General features: G+C 45.2%; 1 protein-coding gene across 4 annotated transcripts in view; it reads left to right on the forward strand.

Moving 5' to 3' along the window:
- Positions 1-24,094, forward strand: part of INO80D (INO80 complex subunit D) — a 61,890-nt gene that overhangs the window by 25,740 nt on the left and 12,056 nt on the right. For all 4 annotated transcript variants that reach the window (XM_042456044.1, XM_042456071.1, XM_042456062.1 and 1 more), the window contains exons 7-11: positions 586-810; positions 3,045-3,148; positions 6,701-6,834; positions 19,884-20,101; positions 21,683-21,840. In XM_042456044.1, coding sequence (XP_042311978.1) covers positions 586-810; positions 3,045-3,148; positions 6,701-6,834; positions 19,884-20,101; positions 21,683-21,840 — 839 coding nt within the window. The remainder of the gene's footprint in view (positions 1-585; positions 811-3,044; positions 3,149-6,700; positions 6,835-19,883; positions 20,102-21,682; positions 21,841-24,094) is intronic.

Raw genomic sequence — 24,094 nt, forward strand, 5'->3', positions numbered from 1 at the left:
ACATCTGTGTATAAGAAGGGCCGACTGTAAAAACTTTAACTTGGATCATAAGATCCTGTGAACAGAGTTCACATTGAATACGTAATCACCTCTCACCCACACCTCCCACCATCAGTATCCTCCTAATGGATCAGAAACCTTCAGCTGGAAGAAGGGCAACTCAAAATGCAATCAAAAAGTTACTGTGAGCATACTAGAACACCTCAAAGAACAGTTAAGTCAGGAGACTAAAAGCAGCAGTATAATCAGATGGTGAAACATTTCCATTATAAAACCTTTGGGGTGGGATGTTAGGGTCTCTGACTGATGCTGGATGGACACGGTTGCAGGCATCAGATAATTGTCCCTGGAGGGCAATTGCATAAATAAATATAAATTAAATAATAAAAATAAAAGCTTTATTTTTATCCTGCCTCTCTGTCAAAGACAATTGAGGTGGCTTACAATTAAAAATGCATTATGTAGGCAAACATTCCTTCAGCTCCTAGGATTCATACTGTCTAAAAGAGACTTTAGTTGTGCATGTTTTATGCAATAAGAAGTTTAAATGCCAACTACTTCATTGGGCAATTTTTCCTTCCACAGGCCAGATGATACTGATGCCAGCGGCAGGAGTTCCCGCATTTCCCAACTTTGCACTTATTTTCAGCAGAAATACAAGCACCTCTGCCGCCTGGAGCGGGCAGAATCCCGACAAAGGAAATGCCAACATACATTCCGGAAAGCATTGCTGCGGGCAGCCAGCCGAGAACCAGAGTGTGCTGGGCAGCTGATACGAGAGCTCCGAAGAGCCTCGTGTACTCAAACCAGGTGAGGCCCCACATGCGCTCGTGCAGCCATCCAATATGCAGGGACGTAGCCAATGGGGGGGGTTCTTGGGGTCCGGACCCCCCTTCCATTAGAAAAATGAATGGTGCATGCTGCTGTGCCGCTGCGCCCAAGCCCCATTATAATGGTGGCACTTAGTCTGGACACCCCCCTTCCTAAAATCCCAGCCACGTCCCTGCAATATGCTGAAAATGAAAATGACTACATATATGTACTTATACACACAAACCCCCCCCCCCCCCAAATATATCCCAATCATTTCTGTGGAGCATTGTATGTAGATTTTGTAGGAGGAAGTCCTAGTATGCCATTCTGGGAGCAAAATATATGAGGTTCAACAATTTATGTAAAAAAATCAATAGTAAACTCAATTATAATTGATTTTTAAATAAGGTAATTTTATACACAATATTTTTAAATAATTTTGTACATGAAATAAAGTTTGTGTACATTGAACCATCAGAAACCAAGGGTGTCACTATCTCTACCATCTATATGGACAATTTTTTTTGAATATTTTGGATTTTGGAATTCAGGATAAAGAATACTCAGCCTGTATAAAACTTGAGAACAAGAAATATTCCAGCACCTCCTCACAGTTTTGAGTCTGATGTTGGGTATATTCACTTATTCCATCCAAATTTTGATTTCGTCACAATGATAGGGGTATGCAATTTAATTACATTTTTTCCCCAGCTCTGCAATGAGCCATAGAGGCTGTATGCACACCAGCGAGCTTTTCCCATAACCAGTCGTGGAAGGGTTTTAGTTGACTATTCTTCACCTCCCTTGTTTGACAAAAGGACCTAGAGCTCTATGTTGTTCGATAAAAGAAGATTGCAGAATTACAGTGTAACGTTTGTATTAGATGAAGTTAATTTAATTAAATTGCTGTAATGCAGATGTTGTCAAGACTTGTGATATCATGACTTGAGATATCTGATAGACATTAATTCTGTCCACCCATTTATGCCTCATGCCTCAAGATCTGGTTAGTTTGAACTAGTCTTCAAAAGTAGCCTTTCATTCAATATCTTACAGTTGTCTAAACTGGATGTTTCCAAGTTATTTGTTCCTAGGGGGATACGGCTGTGTCTCACTCACTGGCCAGTGGCAAAGCTGGAGTTAAGAGTAATCTCCACATTGCATCCCTGGAGCCCTTCCACTACACAGATATAGCACTATTCTTCCACTTAAAACTGCTGTGGCTGCATCGTATGGCATCCCTCAACTGCCAATTGCAGAATTTCACAGGATGCAGCCATATAATCCACCCAGTACACTCAGGTCCTCTGAGGTATACAGTGGCCCCTTCCTATATGCGGGGATCCGTTCTGGCCCCGCCTCCCCCCCGGTGTATGGGAAAACCCATGTACAGTTAAATCCCATCATTTTCTATGATGGCATGTTCTATGGCCATTTTGTCCACCATGGCTTGCCTTATGCATAAGCTCAAATCCACATAAGGCAAGCCCGGGTATGCTACGGGCACACTGTATTTACTTCAGTGAGCCAGAACTAGGAGGCAACTGTCACCTAGAGGATTTTTTCTTCAGCCTCCCCCAGATTGGAATGACCTACTGGAAGAGATTTAACACCTGGATGGGCCATTTGAATTTAAAACAGCACTAGAGACAAGTCTTTCCTAGCAGACCTATCCAGATAATTTTTTAATTATGAATTTTAAACTATGAATTGATTGTTTTTAATATGTATTGGCTTTACATGCTCTTTTAATTGAGATGATGTGTTCTAACTGGTGTTATGTGTTAAACTTTAATCTATTACTATTCCCTGCCTCAATCCATAAGGAGAGGCAGGTAAGAAACAATTGTGGTGTAATGGTTTGACGGTTGGAGTAGGACTCTGGAGAACAGGGTTCGATTCCCAGCCTGACCATGAAACCCACTGGGTGACCTTGGGTAAGTCACAAACCTTCTGAACAGATCTTGACAAGAAAACCCCAGGATGGGTTTGCCTTGGGTGTGTGTTTTATGCCTTCAAGTCCCTATAGTGACTCTAAGGCTAGCTTATGGCAATTGTAAGGTAAACCTATCATGGGGTACTATATGCTAAGTGCTGATGACTGGTAATATCAGTGCCACCCTGTTATTGCCAGTTGCCTTGCATTACATATCAGAGTGCTTCAGAAAGTTGAGCCTAGGCAAGAACTATTGGCCTCCGGAAGTGACATCCTGTTATTCTTTTGTTTTCAGCACAAAGCAGGTGAAGCAGAGGGATGCATCGCCATGTAGTGGAACTACCAAGGGTGAACCATGCACCAACAAGGCTCTTCCATTCACTAAACATTGTTTCCAGCGTATCCTTTTCAGTGTTCTCTTGTTCATGAAAGTGTAATTATGACAGTTACAGTTGCTTTATGTTTCTAGGAAATATTGCTGCAGGGTGCCTGATTTCTGAGAATATACTTTATTCACACATTTGCCACATTGTGCAGCAAGAACTAGAGTGTACTTGTGATAATTTCTTTGTATCATTGGAGGGGTAAGATGAAGAGGTATCTGCAAGAAAATTATAAATATTTGCCTATTAGATCTACTTCTTTGTACCACAGTTTGTAACTTCTTTCCTGCAGACATTTAGTACAGCATAATGTTTTCTGTTCAAAATAGGTAAACCTGATGTTACTAACAAATCCAGAATGAATTCCAGTAAAACTATAGTAGCTGTCATATGAGCAATTGATACTTATCATGGGACATGGTAGTTAAAGTACTGTATATAATCAGCTTAACTGACATCTGAAGGATTGGGACAGTATGACTGACATAGATTTTTTTTAAAAAAATTGTTCCTGGTCTTGGGATACAGGAGCTTGAGCATACATGTCTTTTTGCCCTTGCCCTTCTCTAAACATCAGGTTTACCTAATTTGAACAGAAAACATTATGCTGTACTAAATGTCTGCAGGAAAGAAGTTACAAGCTGTGGTACAAAGAAGTAGATCTAATAGACAAATATTTATAATTTTCTTGCAGATACCTCTTCATCTTACCCCTCCAATGATACAAAAATTGAAACTGAATTGATACTGAAAAATTGAGTGAGAGGGTAATCTTGCAACTGAGACTGTAGATTTAAAATCCCTATCCTTATTTTCTTGAATGATGGCATCAGACCAGGTTTTGGTACAGCATAACCTCCATCTTTCCATTCTGAGAGATGACATGAGGCAGGAGTTGCAGGTATAAAATGACTGCTCTCTATAACTATTGTGAATGGGCACATATTAACACATTTTGCACAAGTATACCATACATTGTTTAAATGTATGGGCTCATGGAAAGCATTAAGGCAGTCCTTTGCAGTAGTGTGATCTCTGAGGCAGGAGAGAGAGAGAGAGAGAGAGAGAGAGAGAGACCTAGAAATAAAGTCAGAATCTTCTAATTAGTAGGCATCATCCATTAACTATTTACGACCAAGTTGTAATTTAAATTTACTTCCAGGCAAGCATCTGCTCTGAATTCTGTGGTTATACACCACAACAGCATGAACTTGTAATAGTGCCACTGTTACAGACTGCAAAGAGATGAACAAACAGTGTCATAGATATGATCCAATATTGAGCAGGATGGTGTACTGGTTTGAGTGCTGGACTGTAACTTTGAAGACCAGGGCTCAATTCCGCTTGGCCACAAAACCCATTGGGTGACCATGGGCAAGTCACAAGCTCTCAACCTCAGAGGAAGGCAATGCCAAACTTCCTCTGTATAAATCTTCCCAAGAAAACCCCGATAGGTTCACTTTAGGGTTGCCAAAAGTTGGAAATGACTTGAAGGTATACACCCACAACAAACAAAATTGATTATACTGCCAACCATGCAGATAACATTTCTTGTGTGAGGTTGACTGGTTTGATCCACAGAAAAATCTGAATTTTCTCATAATCTAAATTGTTTTAATTGTTTCAGTATGGTGTGTGGTTACAAAAAATGCGAGGCAGTAAAATGACTTAAAATGAATGAAAGATGTACAAACCTGTAGTATCAATAGAAGAGGAAGAATACAAATCATTACATTAGAAACCTTATAACAGGAAAGGAAAAGAAAGGATTCCACATTGAAAAAGCTCAGAATGTTAATGTGTTTTCTTGTATTCCCTTACTTTATAAAGTCATATAAAGCTCTTTTAGGTTTCTTCCCCCCCCCCCCTCTTCCCCTTTCTAATCACTGTAGTCTAGAAATTAGAAGAAGACTAGGATTGGGAAGGGCAGCTATGAAAGAACTAGACAATATCCTGAAGTGTAAAGTTATAACTGAATACTAAAGTGAGATCATCCAAGCAATCATATTCTCCATCACCATATAGAGATGTGAGAGCTGGCTGGTGAAGAAAGCTGATAGAAGGAAAATAAATTCATTTGAGATGTGGTGCTGAAGAAGAGTGCTGAGAATACTGTGGATGGCCAAAAAGACAAACAATTGGGCCATAGAACATCAAGTCAGCCCTTCCTAGAAGTCAGGGTGACTAAATTGAGCCTGTCATTATTTGGCCACATCATAAGAAAGCTTGAATCATTGGAAAAGACATGGATGCTAGGAAAGGTGGAGGGCAGCAGACAGAGAGGAGAACTGCATGCTAGATAGTTAGACTCAACTAAAGAGACCACAAGCTTGGGCCTGCAGTACCTGAGCAGAGCAGTGGAGGACAGGGAGTCATGCAGATGTCTCATCCATGGGGCCACCATGAGTCAGGTTTAACAACAACAAGAAGAAAAGAACTTTACAGATTAGAATAGAACAAAGTGTTTGAAAGGAAAGCGCATGTTGAAGATTGACAGTTCAGTAGCTTTTACAGTCTGATCTCAATATTGCTGTACTTTAGAGCAATTAGATATGTTAATATACTGACTCACATATTCAGCAGCCCCACACAGCTCACAGCCAGGAAACAATTGTATGGAAGCACCGTGGAACTACTGCCTCCATGTGGAAGCTGTAAATGCTGGTGTCATTAAATCTTTGGGCACAGTAGCCCTTGTTTGAAATGCCATAGAGATTATTCATTAGGGCTTCAGTCCTAAACAACTGCCTTGTGCTTATGCCCTCATGGATTCACTGGGTATGTTAATCATACATGCCTGTTCACTTCCTTTGTATACTAAAGTACTTCTTTAAAAGGTGAGGTGAATGCATTTACTTTGAAGCCGAAATGTGTCTTGTTTACCCATTTCAGTGATAGATAAATATACAAACAAGACAAGCGAAGCATGAATCTCAGGAAAATACCATCTTGTTCAGAAAGTGTCTGATGTGTCACCATGGGAATGGTGGAAGTTATAATTTGTTTAATAGAGAGAAACTAGATATCAATAAGTTTATATATCTTTTCTGAGCAATATAATTTTACATTCAAGATTCAGTTTATTGACTCCCCTGTGTATTGTCTTTCAGGAAGTCAGGAAGAATACACTTTTTATATATGGATGACAGAAATCCTCTTTTTAATATTTGAGTATGGATTACTTTAGTTGGGAGAAAGCAAATCTATTGATTGCACCCCCCTCCCATGACAGTATTGATTAAGAATCTCTAGGAAACAGACACATGAACTCATTAGCAAATAGCTCCTTCCATAAAACTATCTCAATAAATTGTAAAACATTAGCAGTTCTGCTTTGTGGCAGTTTTGTTCTGTTTTTGGCTTTTAACTGTTGACTTTGCAACTTTCCGTAGCTTGAACCATGAATAATGTTTTAAGTAAATGCTTGAAAGTAAGATTAAATAGCTGAAAATGCCTAAATGACTGAAAGTTTGAAACAAGGATTGTACTTTTATTCTCTCTGAAAGCCAAGTTGACTGTTCCCTCCCACCCCAAAATAGCATGTTTTTCTTGACACAGACATATACAGATATCCTCTTGAACCGGTCACAGCAGCTTTTCTCAAGCTGCACAGCCAAGTTTGCCGATGGACAGCAATGCTCTGTGCCAGTTTTTGACATCACGCATCAGACACCCTTGTGTGAAGAACACGCCAAAAAAATGGTAAGTTTATTTAGTAGAATACTTTTAAAATGTGCAAACTCACAGCAATATTTCCTGTAAAGAACAGGGTTGTGCTAGAGTGTGTTTCATATCTCCCTTCAGAGAGCTGTATTTTGGGCTTTGAGAAAGAGCCACTGTGTTACTTACTGTCAGTAATCTGTCAGTAATAATAATACAAAGTCATATAATCAAATAGTTTTGGCTTTTCTTTTAAAGCATGGGTTAACCTAAAGGTTTATGGGTTTTTGAACTTCGTAATTGCACCCTGTTTTGATTCTGTACATTTTTTGCTTGCCACTGAGTCTCGCCATATTCTGTACTTCCATGAAACTCTGCATAGGATTCCAGTTTGTGAATGAAGTGAGCCCTCTTTATGTCTGCTTATTTTATTAGAGCAGACACGATTATCCAGGCCATTCTGCTAGCATGCCACATTAGGTGGAGGCTGAGTGTTTCACTTAGGTTGCACAATTTATATCTTAATTTCAGAGGTTCTTGCCATTTATGTTGGTCAGTGAACACACAGGTTCCCACTTCTTTTTCTCTAAGACTTAAAAATTATTCCCTACCTTTCTTTTTTTGTTAAGCACAAGAGCCATGTGTCATAGTCTTCACAATAACAAATAGGGATTGGTTTGTCTAATTCTAAAACAGCATCAGCGACTTCAGTTTTGTCATTGTGCAGTTTTGTGCTTAATAGCTTAAAGTACAATTTTTGCGTCTCCTAAATCCGTGGTGGTGAACCTATGGCACACATGCCATGTGGCATGTGGTAGGCAAGGAAGAGGAGAAACAGGTGTGCACCTGTTCCTCCTCCTTCCTGGCTGTCCTGGGCCTTTAGCTGCCTCCGAAGCAGTCCCATCTCTCTCCCCATCCCCTTGGTAACACCCAGTGCTGGAAGGCCTTTTAGTTTGAGCAGTCAGTCCCTAAAAGGTTTGCCATCACTGCCATAAACCAATTGCAAGAAGAGGGCTCTTTAAATTATACCATTGTATTCTTCTTCATGGTCTCTACCTCACAGAGATGGGTTGTCACAGCTGTTCAGGACCAAATTGGAATGTTCCAGAGCTGAGTGCAAGACCCCTTTTCTATTTACTGTCATGTCCAAACATGCCAAGCAACACCCCTCAATTTCTCTTTGTTCACTGACAGAGTGACTTCTTTGGGAGTGTTCTCCTATGGCTGAGTAGTTTCCTTCCATTATGTTTTATCTTTCTTTCTGTTGTTTCTTTCCATTTATTCTGCTGCTTTAAAATAAACCTGTTCCTTTTCCCAGCAGAGAAGGGTGCCGGGCATCCTGATGTTGGGTAGCTCCGCCTGCAAAGGCTCCTGGAGGCAGGACAAATTTTTAAACAGAGGCCCGGGGCCCGGCCCCGCCTCCATGGGCGGAGCGACCCCCAGAGACCCCAGTCTTCTTCCTGCCTAGCGCCTGGTAGGACGCATCCTTCACTTTCTCCGAAGATACTCCATTGGCTCCCCCAGACTTGGCCTGGCTCACACCTTACTCTTACATTTCTCTCTCTTCTCTCCTTAAAAAAAAAAAAAAAAACCCTTTCCTTCCTCTCTTTTCCTCCTGTCCGCTCTGCCTTTCCCTTCCCCATGGTCAGCGAAGAAGAGGCCAGGCCAGTGGGCGAGCAGGCTCCCACCCAGCCCAGGCAAGCCCCGGCTTTGCCGGAAGCGCGCCCAGAGGCTATCGCCCAGGAAGGAAGAGGAGAGGTGGGAGCCGGGCCGCAGCGGGCGGAGGGAGATCCCTCACAGACCGCTGCACGGCCCAGGGCACCACAGCCGACCCGGTCAGGGTTGGAGGCTGGAGAGCCCTTTCCGCAGCCGCGACTGCCAGGGGAGGAGGTAAGCCAACCCCCCCTGCCCAGCTTTGCTCCCTGGGGCCTCCCCAGGGAGCCGGGGGCCGCAGACTCCTCTGCGCTCCCCCAAACAACGAGCGACGGCGGCGCTCCGCGGGGCCAGCCTAGCGGAGCGCAGGGCTGGGGCGCCGGTCCCTTTGCTCCTCCGCTCTGCCACCCCCTCCTTGGATGGCCGGGCCCTTTCCTCCAGGGGCCCTCCGCGGCCGGAGGCCCAGCGGCCGAAACCGCAGGCGGCCCAAACAGCCCTCTTCCCCCCCAATGGGGGTTCCCTTGGGTCCCTCTCGCCCACCAGGGGTGGTTTGGGATGGGGGGGCCCAACATCTGGCACCCGGCGGGCGCCAGCGGTCGCGCGGTCGGCCTTGCAGGCACAGACCACGTGGTCCGAGATGGGGGCCGCCATCTTGGCCACGCGGTCGGGGATGGCGGCCGCCATCTTGGTGACCCGGAAGTGGGGTCAAGAGGCCATGCGGCTCTAGATGGGGGCCGCCATATTAGGGGCGACCATGAAAGGGGGCCACCTGGCCAGGCGGCGGCAAATGGGGGCCGCCATACCGGCGACTCGGGACGCGAGTCAGCCAAGCAGGCCGAGGCCAGGCCTTCCCTGGGCCAGCGGATAGAACCATCATGCCGATCCTCATCTAATTCCGCCTATCATGGGTCTCCTCGAGAGTCCACGTCCCCAGATGACCTTCGGGCACAAAGCCCCCTAGTCTCCCAGGTCCAAAGCCGGGCCGCCAGATCCAGGGGATCGCAGAGACGGGGTTCACAGTCGGATTCAGACTCCGACAGATCTCAGGACTTTCGCCCCCCAGCCAAGAGGGCTCGATATGCAGCCCAATCCAACAACCGAGCTCGATCTCCCTCTCCCCACTCCTCGGAAGACGAGGGTCCCCCGGCCAGCATAGACTCTGCGGTCTCTGAGTCCGAAGAGGGAGAGCTCTCCCAGGACGAGGGAGACTCGACCAGCGACCCTCCCATGTCCTCGCGACTCCTCAAGCCAGAGGACTATCCAACTCTAATAAAGAAAACAATAAAAACCCTGGACATCGCCTTGCCACCCCCATCTACCCCTGCTCTGGACTCGGATCTCCCCAGGGTGGGAGAAGATCTTTTTCCTGCTCCAGTCACCACGGTTCAGGAACTCCCATGCCCCTTCAACATCATGCAGGTTGTGAGGGACGAATGGAAGACACCAGCAGCCTCTAGACCCAACCACAGCGCAATTCGGAAGCAGTACATCCTTCAGCGTGCAGTCATGGATAGCCTAAAGGTCCCCCTAGTGGATGCCCCGGTGTCTGCCCTCGTCTCTTCGACAGTTTTCAGCAGGGATGGCGAGGACACGCTCAGAAACCCTGAAGACCGAAGGGCCGAGGGGGCACTCAAGAAGGCACACGAAGCCAATTCGGTAGCCATCAGGGCAGCCACTACAGTCTCGCTAGCGATGCGCGCATCACTACAGTGGGCCAAGGAGTTGCTGGAGCTGCTACCCCACGCAGACACCAAGACACGTCAAACCATCAACAAGATCACCAAGGCGTTGGCTCTCGGGGCAGATGGCACCCTGGACTGTGTACAACAGTGCGCCAGGGCCCAGGCAGCAGCACTAGCAGTGCGACGGCAGCTATGGCTCAAAAATTGGCAGGTGGACGCTAGATCCAAACAAAACTTGGCCTTTACTCCCTTCTTAGGTACTAAATTGTTCGGCGAATCCCTCGAACCAGTTCTGATAGAGGGCAAGGATAAGAAGAAAACCTTGCCCTCGTCTAAAAAGAAGGACGACAGGAGACAGTTCAGGAACCGGTCCTCCTTTCGATCGTCACGGTCCTTCTCTCCCTTTCAGTCTCAGACCAGAGAGTCCAGGTCCACCAAGCCCAGATGGGGAGACAACAAGTTCAACAAGCGAAATCGACCTCCCTTCTCACCCAAAAAAAGGAGGAGGCTCCAAATCCACCTCCAAAAATCAACAGTCATGACGGTGCCCCTCCAGTAGGAGGCCGACTTCAGGGGTTCGCAGGGGTTTGGGAGGGATCCACGACGGACAAGTGGGTCCTCGACACCATCCGCAGGGGATACAAGATAGAGTTTCATCGCACTCCCCCCAACACGTTCATACCCTCTCCCAAGTCCAGCGACCCCAACAAACATCGCCTCCTGCTGGAAGCCATCGATCGTCTACTCGCCATTCAGGCCATCGAACCTGTGCCAGATGCTCAAAGAGGTCAAGGGTGCTACTCCACTTTCTTCCTGGTACCAAAGAAAAATGGAACTTGGAGGGCTATCCTAAACCTGCGAGCAGTCAACCGCTTTGTCCGCAAGAGAAAATTCAGGATGGAAACTCTCAAAACCATTCTGGACAGCCTTCGCCACAACGACTTTCTCTCTTCTCTAGACCTACAAGATGCCTATCTTCATATTTTGATTCACCCATCCTCCCGGTGTTTCCTACGCTTCAGATATGGCAGGCGCCACTTCCAATACAGGGCCCTCCCCTTTGGACTTTCTTCGGCGCCCAGAATTTTCACCAAGGTCATGGTAGCCCTAGTCGCCCACTGGAGGACTCAACGTCTCCATGTTTACCCTTACCTCGACGACCTCCTGATCAGGGCCCCTTCAAGGACTCAAGCCATCCGGGACACCACCACCATACGCAAGTCCCTGGAAGACCACGGCTTCCTGATCAATCTGGAAAAGAGCTCCATTCTCCCCAGCCAAACGATCGTCCACCTAGGAGCCCTAATAGACACAAAGTCGGGGACGGTCCGCCTTCCCCCCGACCGGATCCTGTCCATCCGGACGTCAACACTTCAGGTGCTACGATCGTCTCGTACCAGCCTCCGGTCACTCGCTCACCTACAGGGTCTGATGATTGCAGCGATCGAATGCCTACCTTGGGCGAGATTCCATGCCAGACTCCTCCAGTGGCTGCTTCTGCCTCACCAGAAGGCCATTGCGCTGAAGAGCCATCGCAAGATATTAGTGCCCAACAGCGTTCGCCAGTCCCTCAGGTGGTGGATAGCCCAAACAGTCTTCCGAGGCCGGCCCATTTGGACGGCCGAAAAAGTCCAGATCACCACGTATGCCAGCCTTCGGGGCTGGGGGGCCCACTGCGGATCACAGCTAGCCCAGGGACGGTGGAGCCCGGAGGAACGGTCGCACAGCATCAATTGGCTGGAACTACGGGCGATCCGCCTAGCCCTCAGGTCATTCAGTCGGACAATCCGTCACAAGTCAGTACTCGTGCGTACAGACAACATCACCGCCAAGGCACACATAAACCGTCAAGGCGGCACAAGATCACGGGCTCTCATGACGGAAGCCCAATCTCTGCTTTCGTGGGCAGAGGCCAACCTGTTGTCCCTAGAGGCCGAACACCTGCAGGGTCAGCTCAACACCACAGCAGATTGGCTGAGCCGAACCGACATAGACCAGGGAGAGTGGAGCCTTCACCCGGAAGTCTTCCAATCCGTAACAGAGACGATGGGCCACCCGGTCCTGGACCTGTTCGCGTCCCCTGCCAACTCCAAGACTCCCAGGTTCTTCGCAAGGTTCAAGACCCAGGGGGCAGAAAACTTCGACGCCCTAAACTGCCGCTGGCCAGAGGGCCTCCTGTACGCCTTCCCTCCAGTCCCGCTACTGTCTCGTCTCCTGTCCAAGATTCGAACGTCGCAGTCGGAGGTCATCCTCATTGCGCCAGCCTGGCCGAGACGCCCCTGGTTCTCGGAGATTCTCAGCCTGTCAACTCAGAGTCTTCCCCTCCCAGCCAGAACAGACCTACTGACCCAGGGCCAGGTGCATCATCCAGATCCCACCTGGCTTCAGCTTCACGCGTGGAAATTGAGAGGGACATGCTAACCAGCTACGGCTACTCCTCTGAGGTGATCGAGTCCATCCTGGCATCGAGGCGCCCATCCACCATGAAGATCTATGAGTACACCTTCAGGGCGTTTAAGAGATGGTGTAAGAGGAAAAATAAGGACTCCATACAAGTCTCTGTTGCTACAATACTCCAATTCCTCCAAGACGGCTTCGGCCAGGGCCTCCGACCTAACACAATAAAGAGACAGGTGGCAGCAATCACTTCGATACTGCCCCACGGACAGGCAGCTACGATATCACACCACCCTCACATTAGGAGATTACTCAAGGGAGTCTCCAACAGGTCACCCCTGACTAGACACCGATTCCCGTCTTGGGACCTACACAAGATCCTTCTAGCCCTGACGGTACAGCCATTCGAGCCGCTGAGGGAGGCGTCTCTCAAGTTCCTCACTCTCAAGACGCTCATCCTGACAGCGCTCACCTCTGCCCGCAGAGTATCAGAGATCGGGGCGCTGTCGGTGAGAAAGGAGCTCTGCATCATTAGACCTGATTCCGTCGTATTGAGGCCTGACCCAACCTTCATCCCCAAGGTTAATTCGATTTTCCACTCATCCCAAGACATCGTCTTGCCTACCTTCTGCCCTCGACCAACCGGTGAGTTAGACAGGGCCTGGCATACCTTGGACGTGCGCAGAGCCATAAAAATATACCTCAAGAGGACTGCGCCCTTCCGAAAGTCAGAATCACTTTTTGTCTCCTTCCAACCGCGATCCAAGGGCAAGAAGGTATCATCGTCAACGCTATCTAGATGGATCAAGCTTTGCATCCTCGAATGCTACAAGGTCATGAACCTACCTCCGCCAGACGGCATCTTGGCACATTCCACTAGAAGTGCATCCACCTCGGCTGCTTTCTCCACTAACGCGCCCCTGTCAGAGATCTGCCAAGCAGCCACCTGGAAAACTCCCTCCACGTTTGCCAGACACTACAAACTCGACATATTCCAGTCAGCCGAGGCGGCCTTTGGCCGCAGGGTCCTTCAACAGATAGTGCCCGACTCCACCAAGGCATCAGCAGGCCCCTCCCGGGTTGGGTCAGAGCTTTTGTAAATCCCAACATCAGGATGCCCGGCACCCTTCTCTGCTGGGAAATGGTACGTTAGTACACTGGTACCCCGGGATACGAACGCGCCGCGATACGAAATTTCCGGGTTACGAAAAAAAAAAATTAATTAATTATTTCCGGGTTACGAAGGTTTACCCGGGTTACGAAAAAACGCTGGCGCTTTTTAAAATGGAGCCGCGGCGGAGCCGCGGCTTTTCCCCATTAGCGCCTATGGGGATTCGGCTAACGAAAAACTTCCGGGTTACGAAAATGGCGCCGGAACGAATTAATTTCGTAACCCGGGGGACGAGTGTACTTACCTGAGAGACGTCCCTTTCCAGCAGAGAAGGTCCGGGCATCCTCCCCACCCTGTCTGCCTGCAGACGCCTAAGGACCAGGGTCGGGACACACAGTTTTGTTTTCCTTTCTCTTTCTCTCTACTCTGAGTTTCAGGCCTCTGCCTTCTAGATGCCAAGTCTGGATGCCAATGCCTTTCAAGATTAACCAGTCGCTGGGCTGGTCACTGACTGAGGTCTCTGGGGGTCGCTCCGCCCATGGAGGCGGGGCCGGGCCCCGGGCCTCTGTTTAAAAATTTGTCCTGCCTCCAGGAGCCTTTGCAGGCGGAGCTACCCAACATCAGGATGCCCGGACCTTCTCTGCTGGAAAGGGACGTCTCTCAGGTAAGTACTAACGTACCATTTACTTCACGACTCTGCCCCTTCTCTTTTCCCTTTTTATGTCCTCAACTTTACTCTTTAAACTATGATCTTCATGTGGGCAAAAGGTGTCTTTGTCAGATGGGAATTCTGAATGTCTTTGCTATCTTGGTAAGGGCCGTCTTGTGCAGCAGTGCTCCAATTGTAGAGGCTTCAGCTCTCAAGTGTTGAAAAACCACATCTCAAGGCTTAAGCTTTATTGTTGGGAGCAATCACTACAAGTTGCAGATGAGGCTGCCACGAATAAACCCTTTTGCTCTGTCTTTACCATGGCATCAAAGCCTCAGAGACCTTCAACCAAAAATCTAAGATGGTGTTGATTAAGATGGCCTTGATACTGGCATAGTCCTCAGTGCTGACACTGATTTCAACATTGACTATCTCACCTTTGGTACTGACAATGCCTTTGGCATCAAGAGAGCTCTCAGTATTGGCTGCTTCTTCTGTGATATCTGGTTCAACCTTAGTGACTACGGCTATTTTAGTAGCAAGATATTGTAGATATCTGGCTTCTTCAGCGTCCAGAACGTTGACCCCTTAATCTACCCACTCTAAATCTGACACAAAAGGGTGTGCTTTCTGGAGGGATGTTTGGCATCAAAGCAGAAAAAAGACTTCAGACCTAAAGAGAAGAAGAGATCAAAACATTCCAAGCAGCTCCCTGTACCAGTGTTGGTGATGTCCCTGAATTCGATACCAACGACACAAACTTGACTGCTATGATTAATTCAGGTGTTTCATTGGTACCGAGTGCAGCTGACATCCAGCTCCTTGCTGCTCTGGCTTTATCGGATCCTCCTTCAGTACCAAGCACAATTGACATCCAGCCCCTCTCAGTACAAGGCATGAAGTAGCTTCTCAAGCAGAATGTACCTGCTATGCAATCTCTTCCTCTCCTCCTCATTCCACCCCTGCATCTCATTCTGCTGTTTCTCCATTGTATCATTGCTCTCTGAGACACAGACCACTTCCACCACCACCTAGATAGGACAGATCTCCTTTCTGGATGGATCAATTCTATGCGTTCTCTTGCCCTTTATACCCAGATTATCTGTACCAGGAAGACTCGCTATATATTTCAGTTTCTTGTATGGACCGAAACTGACAGGAACACCTATGGAGAAAACTTCCCAGGTCATATCATTCTTATTCGCCACCATATCAAGACCATTACCACTACCTGGAGTTGCCCACTATCGCTCTTCACGCAGTTCTCCATATCCTCAATACCAAAACCACTCTAGGTCTCTTCACCTTAATTTTCCATCTTTGGCTTTGTCACCATCAGAGATGCTTGTCATTGTCTACCCCTCAGAGATGCTTGTCATTGTCACTGTCCACCATCTCCACTGCCTAGGACAACAGCAACTCTATCTAGATCTCTTTCCCCTGCTTTGGTTACAGTGCCCCCAGCTGTTTCTCTAGTGACTTCTACTGTTTACTTTGCTTCTATTCTAAAGGTCATTCTTCTAGATCTCCTGCTACTGCAGAACTTCCTCTGATTATTCATCCAGCTGGAGGTTCTTAATTTGCACCTGTGTGACAGGTTTCATCTGAATCCTCTGATAGGGACTGTGATTCTGATTTTTCCTCCTCAGCATCCACTTTCCCCCCTCACTACTTCTACTACTGCCATAGAACATACCACCATCACCTCCAGAAGACATTAAGATATTTGGAACATAGTGCTACTCATGACCTTGGGTTTCAGTGTCACAATTTCAGCAACTCCAGTTTCTGACCTGGTTTTTCAGATGGTGGATTCACAGACTCCTACACCAGCTATTATTTGGCTCTTGCCAGCTCTCCACGAACTCATTAAACAGTGATGGCTCAAGCCAGCTTCACTACCACCAGCCTCTAGCCATCTTAAGAACCTCTGTCAGACTCAACAGGGAGTTTCCTTACTTTTCACACATCTTCCACCTAACTCCATCGTAGTTGAGGCAACCTGGACTAGAGATGATGAGAAATCACATTCATCACCAGCTGATCAAGAAGGCAAATGTCTGGACATCTTTAAGTGCTAGTTCTCTTCTTCAGCAGCTCTTGCAATACAGGTGGCTAACATGCAGGCTTGCGTTTTCATGTACCAGCACTCTTGTGGGGGAAGATATTAGCTTTCATCCCTTATCTGCCCAAAGAACAAAGAAATGCATCTTTGCTCTTCCAGCAAGAAGTAAATAAAAAGAGTTAGGGTATGTATGTATATATGTAAAGCTTTATAACAAATATAATAAAACATAATCAATTATTCAAATTTCCACTCCACACGGTGTTATAAATGGCAGTCTGGGAGAATGTCCATTGGGCATAAATAATTTGCTGAGGGAAAAAAGATGGCCCAGGGTCTTCCTCTGTGGCCAATGTGAATTGCATGCTGTTCATTTAATTTCTCCAAATAAAAGGTCATCATCTTGTGCAGCAGTGCCTTGATACGAAGTGTTGGACTGTGTAGTGCAAATTTGAATAATTGATTATTTTAGTGTTTTATTATATTTGCTATAAAACCTTACATATGTATACACACACACACACACACACACACACACACACACATTTTACATTTATCCCCTAACTCTTTTTGTTTACCTTTCTATTATTTCAATGAGTTAGATTTTATCTTTCCCTTTTGTCCTGCTCTTCCAATAAGAGGCTCATATCCTAGCAGCACAACAAATACGGTTGCGTCGACATTGCAGACTGCACAGTTAAGGTGGTGTTGGGTGTGGTTGCTCTCCATTGTTACATATGACTATGCTCTACTGGATTGTCTGGAGATACCAGGCATCGTATTGAAGATCTTCCATTTGATGGAGAGGGCTTGTTCAGTTCCAAGACTGATCATGGTGTTCATCACCTCTTTGAAGCCAGGTTGACAGTTAAGAAGATGGGGTTTGGCATACAACAGTGGCCATGCAGATCTTCATTAAAACACCCTCCATCATCATCCTTTTCCAGGTCCAAATTACTGTTGAGAATTTCAAGCTTCATGCACCTTTTCTCATCAGTCATCATCCCAACAACAGTGTCCTTATAGATAGCACCAGTTCAAAGACATCCTCAGCTGCTTTCTTCAGATGTCACACGTCCTACCTTTCACCTTTTAAGACCATTTCCATCTTGGGCTCCAAGACTTACCACCATCACAACATCTAGTGGAACATCAGTGACTCATGAGTCCTCACCATTATTCTTCTAGGCTACACCATAATGTTTTCAAGTATTCCACCCATATCGTGTTTTTCATTGTACTCGTCTCTCAGGGGAGGCAAGGGGGAGATTGCTAGGTAACATTGTCCAAGTCACTTCAGACAACACAACAACCTTGGGATTTTGGAGTTGGTGCACCAAGAGGCACATTCATCCTATAGCTTGCAAAAAGAGAGATTGTGTTGGTGAATTCATTTAGTCGTGCTTGCATTCTCCAACACAAGTGGTCTCTGTCACACCAAGCCACCTCATCACTTCCACTTCGGGGAGACATCACAGACCTCTTTGCAACCCCTGTTCACAAGAAGTGCTCCTGTTTCTGTTCCAGGGCAGACGAAAGAGAAAGATCCTTGGGAGATGTGTTTCTACACAAGTGGTAGGGTTGCTATATGTATCTGTTTCCTCTCTTCCTGTTGCTGGTGAAGGTGATAGTGAAATTCAACAGAGACAACTGTGATACAATTTTGATGATGTGTTATTGGCCCAGACAACCTTGGTTCACCCTCTTTCTCCAGCTGTCCAAAGGTATAACATCACAGTTCCCTGCTCACCACATCTGCTCCCACACTTCCAAGGAGAAATTCTTCATGGCAGTGTCAAAATGCTATGGTTAACAGCTTGGATAATCTCTCCTCGATTGACAACAATTCTGTCAGCATCAAGGAAAGATTATACAAGGTGGTCTTAAGAATATAGATGGAAGTGCTTTTGTACCTTCACATGGTCTAGGTCTGAATCTTCTGTTCCAGCAAATTTTCCACAGTCCTGTACTTCTTGCTGCACTTTTGAGGACAGGGCATGGTATTTTCCTCACTGAAGCTGTATTTAGCTGCAATTGTAGCACATCAACCAATGTCTTCATCTTCCACTAATATTTTCTCAGACCCAGTTGTGAAGTTTAAGAGCCTAACCCATTTTTACCCATTGGTTCATCTCTGACTCCATCCTGATCTTTATCATTGGTCCGGTCACAGTTAATACACAAACCTTTTGAGCCTCTTGTGTCTATAGATGAATGTCCCTTTACCCTAAAGGTAGTATTCCATGTTGCCATCACTTTTGCATTATGAGCAAATGAGCTCACAGCTTTTCGATGCAATGAACTGGTTCTTTCCTTTCATTGTGTCAAGATCGTCCTCTTTCTAGAGGACTTTCTAAGATGTGTGATGAGGTCTGTTAGCTTTGTATCAAGATGTTCTACCTACCTTTTACGTGTACCAATTATCACATTTGGATGTCTGTCAAGCATTGGCCTTTTGTATTCAGTGTAGAGCTACTTTCAGACACTCGAACAGATTATTTGTTATGGTGGGCCCGAAAGAGGGCAGCATGTATCTCCTTAGCAATTTTCAAAGTGGATAGTGGAGGCTATACTACTGTCCTACAAAATCACCAAGCAGCCCATTCCTGTTGGCCTTAAGATGCATGCTACAAGGTCTGTGTCTTCTTCTGTAGCTCTACTACATGGTGTACCTCTGCCAGAACCGTATAAAGCTGCTGCAATGTGCTCTCAGACATCTAGCACTATAGGCTAGACTGTGGGCAGCTGCCCAATTTGGCTGTATGTTCTTTCTGCTGTTCTCCAGTGACCTGACCCACCTTCTTTGGTAAGCTTCATAGTCATCGATTTGTGAGAAGCACAGAGACCACAAAGAAGGTGGACAGGTAGCTTACTTGTAACTGTGTTCTTCAAGTGATTATCTTTTCCCTTAGACAGCCTGCCCAGCCTTCCCTCTGATTCTGGTCCCTTTTTATTCTCTGGTCAATTCCAAAACTGAGGGGAGTAGCTTGGAAAGCTTGGACATGTGCCGTAGATAGGGAAGGGGTGGAGTTTCCACCAAGTTACTCAGCTCTGGAACATTCAGGTATGGTCCCTGTGCAAGTGCAAAAACCCTTGTCTGTGCGGGCACAGGTGAGCACTTGAAGAACCACAATTACAAGTAAGCAACCTATCTTTCTCATTATTTTGTATGTATGTTTGCACTTCTGTTCTGAAAAGCATTGTCTTTCATCTGGTATTGGGATATGGTGTATAGATTTCTTGCAGAAAAGTAATTTGATCATTTGTAATTTTGGCTTTGAAAAACATTGTTTCTGATTCAGTGCCATCCAAAATCAGTACACTTGAATTTGGAAGCAGTTTTGCCTCAGTGTGCTTTTGATTACTGTCTTCCCCACCATTAGTACAAGGAGTGCAACTCATTAAATTTTAGGGGTGATACTTTTCATGCGTTGCATTCTGGTTTGCATGACACAGTAATATTTTGCAGTGGGGAGACAAAAAAAAAATTGACTTCTTATTCTTCATGTGATTTTTCCATTTTCACTGTAAAAGGATAACTTCTTGAGAGGAGACAGTTCTCGTAAAGTTCAGCACCAGCAGCAGAGGAAGCCCAGGAAAAAAACAAAGCCACCTGCGCTTACCAAAAAACACAAGAAAAAGAGAAGGCGAGGGCCGAGGCGTCCCCAAAAGCCTATTCCTCCTGCTGTGCCCCAAGGAAACCTCAGTATGCCCACCAGCGTCTCACTGCCAATGGAGATATCCCATATACGGTCAGTATTTAGCAGACATGAGTGTTGGAAAAGATGGGTTGTGTGGGTGAATATGGTCTCTGCCACCTGCATGAGAAATAGATTAAACAAGAAACATAGTTTATTTCCATCATAGCATGCTACTGGTAATTGCTGCTGGGCAGGTCCCTGGGGTCGATTTTGCACTGACAGAGAGACAGTTTTGACCAGTCTTGATGACCTAATGTACATCTCTTTGCTGTTGATGTAATGTTCTTTTTCAGTACCCTACAGCACTTTCTTGTCTTAGTAAACTGATCTATCAAGTAGGTAGACTTTTGCTTTGGCATTTTACATTTCCATTACTCTTAGGGGTCTCAGAGAAAAAAATGTGTTTATATGGTTGCTGTCTATCTTACCAGTTGAGTCTTTAATAGAGGTTGGTGTGAGTCTTAAGGAACCATGATGTTTTTCATTAAATAGAATAACCAATCTTAGTAATGAAAAAGCGTTGAGTTGGTAGAACAGTATTCAAATTATTGAACATATACAGACAATTGCCCAGACTGGTCAGTGTCTCACAGATTTTTGATAATCAGGGTTCATTTTTATCTCTGGATTAAAACTGGATATACAGTTTATTTTTAACAGTCAGAGACAGTTGTATATGAATAAACTCTTCTAGAACATGGCCACATAGCCCAAAAAACCCACAAAAAACTATGGATGCTGGCCATGAAAGCCTTCGACTTCACAGAGTTGTACATATTTCCTTTATTAGCTCCTAGAACCTTAGACAGGCACCATCCTCACAGAGAGGGGGGGGAGGAGTGGTGGTGGTATGTATTTCTAGATCAGCTCCTAGAAACGTGGACAGGTATGTTGGGGAGAATCTGGCTAATGCTACCTTCTGACACTTGCCCTACCTTTAGGCCAGTCAGTCAAAGCTCAGGTATAGCAACAGCCAAATACACTGATAAAATAAGTTATGCAGTGGTGACATCTTTCATATAGGGTAATGTTTGAAGGATGTCTTCATCACATCACTCACTGTATCAGTGCATTTGGCTGTATTAGTTCTCTCCTAACCAGAGTGAAGGATGCATTCATCACGCCTTAATTTCAAAGACATGAATAAAACTCGATTGCATCACACTTCTGCTGTGAGTAGCACATGCTTTGAGAACTGCTGGTGGAGGTTCATGCAGTAGTCTCTTCTCGGGGATTGGGATAGCTTTGCTCCATAGTGCTAATGAATGAGAAAGCACCTCTTGCATTGGTTCTTGTCTACCAAAGGAAGGAATTTGCTAGCTTCACTTAAATGGGTCGTAGCTGCAGCTGTGCATCATCTTGTATGGAAAGTGTTTCTCAAGAAGATTTTCTGGGAATAATATCTGGCTGTAGCATTGCAAGCCTTCCCTGTCTTTGAAACGGCTGTGTTGGATGCAGAGATACAGAATGTATGGAACTCAGTGGAAGAGTTAAAACATGTAGGGAGAGGGAAGGAGGGAGAGTACCTCTGTGTGTGTGTATCCATCTCACAATAGATCAATGTCTAGCAGCCAGGCATAGTATCAAACAAGGGAGTGACTGTATTCTTCCCTGTATTCCCTATATTCTTAGGAGCCCTTCCACACCAGAGCTGAGTACAGATGAACTGCCTGATGACATCGCCAATGAAATCACAGACATTCCACATGACCTCGAACTGAATCAAGAGGACTTCTCGGATGTCCTGCCAAGGCTGCCTGATGACTTGCAAGACTTTGACTTCTTTGAAGGTACCTTTTCTTTCTTGCTTTACAATGGATGCTGACAGCAAAAACAGGAACAGCAGTTCAAAGCTGAGTTATAAGATACTGTGGTGAACTTTGCAGCATTTCTGGGAGGATGTAACTTTGGAGAAACTAGGAGAAATTGTTCAGTATGAGGATGGAAAAAATGATGGCTCTGAATCTGGTGTCTGATGTTATTAACACTGAATATGTTTTCAAAGAGGTACTGTAGATACTCGACTATAAGTCGAGGAATTTATGCCCCCAAATTAACCCTAAAATCCTGGGTCAGTACACTAATACTACTTAGAACGATCCTGAAACAAGCACTACTGTGATGCCCCACTCTTCCCCATTCTTAGTTCTTGGAGGCAGGTGTGTGTGTGTGTGTGTGTGTGTGTATGAATTTCCTGATCTGATTTTAAAGCCTTCTCTTCCTATCAAAGAAACACCCCTTTTAACTCCCTTTCCTCCCCAATCCAATGTTCAGACTTCTTCTCCAGCACCTTGGATGTGGTGTCAGGTGATCAGGAGAGGTCCAGAGAAGGAGAAGGAGGGACTGGTGTTTTTCGCTTTCGATCCTTTATTATAATACCCTAAGTTTTACCCTTGACCTATCCACAGGTCTCATTGGAATCCATGATTTTTACCCTGAAACTTTCCCTTGATTTATACATAAGGTTGACTTGTATATGAATATATACAGTAGCTGCATTAGTCTCTTGCAGCTTTAAAAACAAAAGGGGGGGGGGAGGAAATGTATCAACATCTTTCAGATTCATTGGCTTTTATTTTAGCATGAGCTTTTGTGGATATAAACCCACTTCTTCGGATGCGGTATTAAGTGATATTGAGACCTCAGGTATAAAGCAAATTTATACAGTTGTGGGAGTAAAATAGAATGTAATAGGATCCAGAATCCTATTATTTATTATTTCTGGATTATATTACAATCCATCTCACTCCCTCAATGGAATAAATATGACTTATACCTGAGGCCTTAATACCACTCAGTACTACATCCAAAGAAGTAGGTTTATATCCACAAAAGCTTGCAATAAAATTTTTTAAAAAAACAGCCCTAGAAGTGCTGCCACATTTCTTTCCCCCCTTCCTTTCTGTTCCTCTTTTTAATGCTGAATCTGTGAAAGTTAAATGGATGTTGTTGTCGCCAGAAATACATTAATCCTAATTAGGAAAGAAATCAAGGCAATGTAGTTGGCATGGTCACATTACCATAATATCTCTTTTTTTCCTGCCCCATGTTTTCTTTTCTTCCCCTTGTGAAGGGAAGTATTTTTACATTTCATGTAGTTCTGTGAAAAGAAATTTTGATAAATGTTAATATAGGCTTCTACCTTTTTTTGTTTATGTCTCTGCTCCTGTGCTCAGGGTGCATTATTAACATCTTTACTTTCTTAATAAAAAATTGAATGTAGGAAATGTAAAGAGACTTATAAAAATAATGTTAAGATGCATTTGTAATGCTCAAGATTAATTATGTATTGGGAATGATTAGAACAGTGATGGTGAACCTATGGCATGCGTGCCAGAGGTGGCACTCAGAGCCCTCTCTGTGGGCACATATGCCATCGCCCCAGCACAGAGTTTGCCAGAGTTTGTTACTAGAAAGCCAAAGGGACACGGCACTTTGCACTAAATACGTTGGTTTTGGGTTGCAGTTTGGGCACTTGGCCTTGAAAAGGTTCACCATCACTGGATTAGAAGCTTGCTGTTAGGAAGGACAAGGCCATACCTCCTGTGGTATGAATGAAAAATTCAGGAATGTTTGTTGGAAGTTATTTTGTTGCTTCAAAAAATCATGTCTTGTTATATTATCTGGATACCTGAAGGATCAGAATTTCCCACATGTATCTATTCTGATACTTAGATCTTAATCCCAGTTTTCTCTGCTCCCCCCCCCCCCACACACACACCTCTTTGCAGTAAGATGGGTAGCAACTAGCAAGTGGGTCTTTTCAAATGTGGCACCTGGTGTAAACTAGTCTTGGAATTCTCTCTCAGGAAGGCATTTCTGTTGTTCACTGTCTTGCTGGTTTAGTGCCAGGTGAAGACGTCTTCCATTTTTTTCTTTTAGTCTTTTAATTTAATGTAATTGTTAACATACCTCTGTGTGATTTATCCAGTTGCTGTGATGTATTTTATTGAAGGATTTCATCGTATCAGTATTTTTAACATTAATTGCCTGGAGAACATTGTTGAAAAAAGGGATAGAAAAGTATTAAATAGCTAAATAAAA

This window comes from Sceloporus undulatus, chromosome 1 (genome assembly GCF_019175285.1).
Source record: "Sceloporus undulatus isolate JIND9_A2432 ecotype Alabama chromosome 1, SceUnd_v1.1, whole genome shotgun sequence".
Classification (NCBI taxonomy): domain Eukaryota; kingdom Metazoa; phylum Chordata; class Lepidosauria; order Squamata; family Phrynosomatidae; genus Sceloporus; species Sceloporus undulatus.